The sequence below is a fragment of the Cajanus cajan genome, chromosome 6, assembly GCF_000230855.2.
Source record: "Cajanus cajan strain Asha chromosome 6, NIPB_CcT2T_4, whole genome shotgun sequence".
NCBI classification, from domain to species: Eukaryota; Viridiplantae; Streptophyta; class Magnoliopsida; order Fabales; family Fabaceae; genus Cajanus; species Cajanus cajan.
Genome location: NC_138522.1, coordinates 50,124,367 through 50,131,004, shown reverse-complemented (window position 1 = coordinate 50,131,004; position 6,638 = coordinate 50,124,367). Strand labels below are relative to the sequence as shown.

Below are 6,638 nucleotides of genomic sequence, written 5' to 3'. Positions count from 1 at the left end.
TTTAGCATATATTCAAAATTCAAAAGAATGTATTTCAAAATAAATCAATTTTCGTTGATAAAAAAGAAATAATTCTGATTATCTTTAGGAATAAAATCCAGCTTTCATAAAATTAAAAGAGAAAAAAATCTCTCAACCCGGATGACCATAAAATACAATAAATGAGTTGAATTTAATCGTTAAAATAATAAATTCGTGATCATGGTATCCGAGGGGTCTAGTTAAAATGACCATTGCGCTTATGTTATTCTTTTTGGGAAAGCAAACTTTATAAAATAATTAATTCATTCATTCGACACATTAACAGTTTCTGCCGACTTTCCCAGCTCAGTATCGTATTATCCTATGGCTATTAATGAAACATTTCGTATTCACGTGAAAACTGAAAAGGAACATGAAACGAATGGAGGGTAGGAGGGTTTGGTGTTGTGTGGGGACCCCACAATACATGCTTAGTTATTGTAATTGTAACATCTCTTACAATACTAAGTTCTCTTTTATTTTGTCTTTTGGAAAACTCCAAGTTTAATTTAAGTTTTAATCCAATTCCAATAGTCGTAACCATTTATTACATTATCTGTGTCCTATAAATTAAGACATAAAGCAATTTTGACTTTTCCATTCCATGCAATTAATATTTCGATTTCTTCCCATTTGGGAATTCCAAACAAATAAAGACATTACTAGTATTATGTTATTATTATGTGCCGAACAAAGCAAATAGTGCCAAACAAATGGTTAGTGTTGTTGACCTTGACTTCCCACATACATACAAATACAATGGCAATGTGATTCTTTTCTTCTCCCTTTGAAAGAAAAACATGATGATGGTTCGATTCCTAGTGTTGCTTCTGATGTTGTTGGCAAGTTGTAGGGAAGTGGCGAAAGCAGAGTATACGTTAGATTCAGCGAGAGAGTCTTTGGTTAGACAAGAAGACACCATCATATTTGGTTTGATTGAGAGAGCCAGGTTCCCCTTCAATTCACCCACCTACAACTACAATCCAAATTACACCTCCGTTCTCCACTTCCTCGTTTCCAATACTGAGGCCATTCAAGCTAAGGTACTTTTCCCTCAACTTCTCAAACACATTCTATGTATACTTTGTTTGCCTTTTGTCACCATAGTGTATCATATGAGATTGAAAGCTAACAAAAGTTAATTCAGTTGGTAAGTATCGGACTCATATCTCAAGTTGATATGTGTTGAGTTTGAATTTCACCTCAATGCGAGGATCTTATAAGTAGTTTATGAGTCTTGAGACCTGTTCTGATGCTCATGAATTCCTGAGACTGAACTCACTTGGACTTTATTTAGAGAAAATTAAAATAGAATCAAATGACAATGAAATCATGTTAACTGGCATGTACTTTGTAGTCATCTTTTAAGTATCATCATCATCATTATAGGCTTGAAACTGGTCTATCAAAATTTAAATTATGGTTGTGGCTTCATCATATACTACGGAAAATTGCAAACAAGTTAGGATGAGGCTGATGTGAACACAACTCTGATCGCAATGATGAGATCTCAAAAACCTTAGCATTATACTGCAATTGTGGTTGTGGATGCTTTTTTGAAACCTTGACAAAATCATTATTAATATTAGGACATTGCTTTTGCTATTATGGTTTAACATCTTTTTGTTTAGAATTGATGATATGATATTTTGCAGGCAGGAAGATACATTAATCCTGAAGAGAATGCTTTCTTCCCAGAAAATTTACCACCCTTGGTTGTTCTGCATTACCCCTTCTCACAGGTAATTTGTCAAAACTGTTGCGTGATTTGCCATCTATGTAGTTGGTGTTAAAAAGATCTCTTTAAACGTTGTTTATAGTTTTTGCATCCTGCAGCTGCTTTGATTAACATAAACAAGGACATTTGGAAACTCTACTTTCATGAGCTGATTCCAATGTTTGTTGCTTCTGGTGATGATGGAAACTATGCACAGACAGCTGCTACCGATCTTTCATTGCTGCAGGTAAATTTCCTATGCAAGTTCTTTTGTATGTTGATGAGTGAAGTTTGGCAGAATAATGTTTCTAATCAATTACTCGACATAGCAGTCTCAAATTTCATTTTGTTTAATACTTTTTTTTTTATCTAAAAGTCTAATTGTGTACAAGTTTATAAGTGATTTTTAAAAAAAATAAAAAATAAATAGAGTTTTTTGTGTTTTTTTTTTTCTAATAGAAGTTTTCAAAAAAAAAAACTCCAACTTGTATCTATAAGATTCTTAATGAGAGAATTTACTACAACAATGACCTAAATTAAAGTTGGTTGTGACTAAGTAACTTTGTTTCATAAAATATCTGCAGGCCATCTCTAGAAGGATTCATTACGGAAAGTTTGTAGCTGAGGCCAAATTCAGAGAATCTCCTCAAGATTATGAACCTTTAATTCATGCTAAGGTATATACATAAAATATTATGTAAGGTTTTCATTTTCAACGATTGTTGTGGCTAGCTAATAAATTGAGAACTAGTTGAGTATTTCTTCATCTTTTAACAAGGTAAAATCAGACATTCTCTCTTCAATGCAATTCTTAATAAAAACTACATGTATATAGTTGTTAGCATAACCCTTTTAATATTGTGGACAAATGTGGATTATGTGGGTAACACCTCTGAATTTCTATGCTATGATCATTTTCAAGGTTTTTGATTGTATGGTATTCTACATGTAAAGGTTGAAAGTGTAAATGTTTGGATGTTGCAGGACAGAGAAGCATTGATGAAATTGTTGACATCTGAGAGCGTTGAAGAGATGATTGTAAAGAGGGTTAAAAAGAAGGCAAGGGTGTTTGGGCAGGAAGTGACACTTGATCTTGATGTGAAGGGAAAAAAATACAAGGTTGATCCAACAGTAGTTTCATTATTGTACCAGAAATGGTTAATACCCCTCACAAAAATTGTTCAAGTAGAGTACTTACTACGTCGCCTTGATTGAATAGAAGCCATTTTCATGCAATCAATTTAATTTAGGAAGGACTATGGTCATGGTGACTTTGTTTGAATGATCAATTTCTTATGTGGTCGTTTATTGCCAATTTCTTACTCTTGCTAGTTCAGAAAATAACGTTAATTACTTTTTGTAGTTTTAGTATTACAAGGATTGAAAATTTGATTCTTGCAAACTATCTCTACTAGTATTAAGTTAGAAACTAGATTTTGACGTTTTTGCATGTTAAGTTTGGAAAGGGAAAATTGATGGGTTGATGTCGATTTAGCTTCCATATTATTTGAAGAATTCATCTAGACAAGACATATTTTTAGTTCTAAAATAAAATTTGAGGTATAAGGTTTTTAAAATTAATATTTTATTAAAACCATACTACTTGATAGTAAATAAAAATATGAAAAATTGTAAATTATTATTTTATAATATTGTAATTTTGAAATGATTCAAAATAATAAATTACAGAAAATAATAGAATACAAATAGCTTAAACATTTTCAAAACAATAAATGAAGGAAAATAAAACATAAAATTAAGAAATGAAATTAAAATTACAAAGTCGAAAGTAAACAAAAATAAGGTTATGCTTTAAGAACGTACAAGGGCCAATTTAGTAAAAAGAAATTATATCTTCAAAAAAACAACGATAAGGCAAAAATTATGTTTAATGTTTATATATATATATATATATATATATATATATATATATATATATATATATTCCAAAATTTAATTTTTATAATGCAAAAATTAAATATAGTATTTTTTTATAAATCAATTTAGTAAAAAAACTTTTACTAATTTTAATCTTATACATGTATTTGCATGAAAGTATCATGATAATTTTTTTTGTCTTACCCTTATTTCATGTCTTTGATCAAGAGGTCCTCTATACTTATCCTATTTAAGAGATAAAGTGTATATATGGAAAACATTCAAACTTGACTTCGACTATCATGATATAATAAAAGTGGGTTAAAAGTATTATTTTATCTTACCAAATGTTATTATTTATACTATTTTTATTGGGTTTGGGTACTTTTAATGATTCTAACACCTGACTTTGCATGTTTACCATATTTGAACATATTATCATGTTAACTAGTGAAGTTTAGTTTTAGGTCTCTAAAAATTCCTCAAACTTATCTTAATTATTACTATTAGTAAGAAAAAGAGATGCTTTGAACTTCTTAATTCTTGAAAAAATTATAAAAAAAAAGTTAAAGAAAATATAATTTTATAGTGATTGTTAATGATTTATTGTTAGAACAAAACGAGGTAATAACTCCAGAATGCTCGAAACTTGGGGCATTCGAAATTGTGGAGGATCGAAAAATAGTAAAAAAGAAACTCTGGAAACATGCGAAGTACAAGAAGAATCAGGAGACACTCAAATACATCTTTCGCGAATCACGCGAAATCCTTGAAACTCTGTCACTCATGAAAATGCTTCGCAGCTTCGCAACCTCTCGAAGTGAAGGAGTTAGAGGAGACATGGTTAGAAATAGACAAAGTACTCAAAATGTCTCGAAACTCGACCATTCATGAGCATGCTTCGCAATCTCTCAAAATGAAGGAGTTAGAAGAGATACAGCTAGAGACAAGTCAAAGTAAAGAAACTACAAGACGGTTTGGGAGGGTTATAAACGATTCTGGAAGTTATTAGAAGACATGCATGAATGACCCATGATATGGAAGTTTAAAACGGTTATACATTCGTGGCACGATAGATACAGTTATTATGATTCCTCAAATCTCTATAAATTCATGAGTCGCGCTCATGGAAAAGGGTCGAAAATAGTGTACTCACGAAAGCTCACAAACACTCTTTGCCTATGCATATGACTCTCGTGTACAAGACTGTACAATTTCTTGACCACCTTTTCTTTTTCTTTGTAGTTTAGGTCTAGTGTAGTTTAGTGTAGTTTGTTAATCACTCATTATTATCCTTATGCATTGTAATTCTGTCATTGTTGAATGAAGGATATAATTTTCGCAATCAATATACGTGTTGTTTATTCGATTTATATTAATGTTCATATGCATGGAATTGATTGTATGATAAATGTTGATGAACACCTAGAGATTCTGGTATGCTAAGCAAGTATAATTGTACCCTAAATAATTAACTCTGTATGCTGTATGTATAATTCATCAATGAAAAATGGTAAGAGCTTGTCGCATTATATATGCCTAAATTAAAATATTACTAGTTCAAATAAAAAAGACCTATAAACAAAAATTACCACAAACAATTATATAAAAGATTTTTTTTTCTTCTTAAAAATATAGTGGTCCATTAAAACTAAAAACTAAAAAGTATATTAATATGTATCCTCTTTATAATATTTATTTATAAATGTATAAATATAAAAGTGTCAATTATCGACTACATCCTTCACACCGAATGTATCTTTAACTTCGGCTTCGAACCCTTTTCAGTATAATACATATAATAATTTATAAAAATATTTTTTTTATTTTTATTTAAAAAATAAATAAACAAACATTTATATTACAATGTTAATAGTCGATTTTATTGTTATCTTATGTGCCAATAGGACCTTCCACCTGTAATTTCCTCTATTGCAAGCCATGAAGGTGCACGTGGCACTAGTACGGGGAACTGATAGTATTTTATTTTATCTTCAGCTAAAAAAAATAAAAAAAAAATTCTTTATTATTCCTATTCTTTATCCAACAACTTCATTTTTTTTTGGTAATTTTTTATATAAAAAGTTAATTTTATTTTTTTCAAATGAAATTAATTACCTTAAAATATTTCATTAGATTTACTTTTTTTTATAATTAATTTTTATAATAATAAAATATATAATTAGTATTTCGTTTATGCGATTTTAATCTTTCAAATTTTAATTCAGTAACTTTAATTTCTCAAATATGACGACAGTTCTGTAATTTTGGTCTCTCAAATCTTAATTGAATAATTTTAATTTTTTAAAATTGTATTTGTATAATTTTAATCTCTAAAATATTACAATTATACAAATTTTGACATATTTAAGTTATATATATTATTAATTTTAATAATAATAAGTATATTATGTAACACATGAATAAAAATTACATGTAACTTAAATATGTCAAAAATTACATAATTTTTATATTTGAGGGATTAAAATTATTTAATTGCAATATTTTGAAGACTAAAATTACTCAATTAAAATTTTGAAATCAAAATTACACAAATAAAATACTTGAGAGACTTAAAATTGTTCAATTAAATATTTAAGATCAAAATTTCACAATTATAATATTTGATAGATAAAAACTCAATTAAACTTATAATTAATTATTAAAATAAGTTAACTTTTACATCGAAAATAATCTTTAACATTATTGAATTGTTTGATGGAATAGTATAAAGTTACAAATTTGAGTTTTATTGATAAAACAATGTTGGGAAGAAGGATTCATTTAGAGTGGGTTTGTTTCGAATTTTCAGTAGTTTTTGTGTAAAAAAAAGGGTGTTTGCAGAATAAGCAAAATGTTTTAACAACTTAAATTTATAATCGACTTTTTTTTACTTGGAAATTTTTATTTTTGTTTTTTTATATATAAAATTCAATTACCTACTTTATTAAAATAAAAAAAATAGTTATCATAGTTGATAATTAATATTTATATATTTTCTAACTAATTATATTACATATTC

At 28.2% G+C, this 6,638-nt stretch overlaps 1 protein-coding gene across 1 annotated transcript; it reads left to right on the top strand.

The window, feature by feature from the left end:
* Nucleotides 1-711: 711 nt before the first annotated feature.
* LOC109817117 (chorismate mutase 2) lies at nt 712-3,053 on the top strand. Its single transcript, XM_020382313.3, has 5 exons — nt 712-1,064; nt 1,677-1,763; nt 1,842-1,985; nt 2,323-2,415; nt 2,723-3,053. The coding sequence occupies exons 1-5, from the start codon at nt 822-824 to the stop codon at nt 2,951-2,953; spliced, it is 798 nt and encodes a 265-aa protein (XP_020237902.1). The 5' UTR covers nt 712-821; the 3' UTR covers nt 2,954-3,053.
* The last annotated feature ends 3,585 nt before the right edge of the window (nt 3,054-6,638 follow it).

Coding starts and splice junctions, on each gene's coding strand:
- LOC109817117 (XM_020382313.3), top strand. CDS start 822: ATGATGATGGTTCGATTCCTAGTGTTGCTTCTGATGTTGTTGGCAAGT. Junction 1,764..1,841: donor TGCATTACCCCTTCTCACAG/GTAATTTGTCAA, acceptor CGTTGTTTATAG/TTTTTGCATCCTGCAGCTGC. Junction 1,986..2,322: donor CCGATCTTTCATTGCTGCAG/GTAAATTTCCTA, acceptor AAATATCTGCAG/GCCATCTCTAGAAGGATTCA.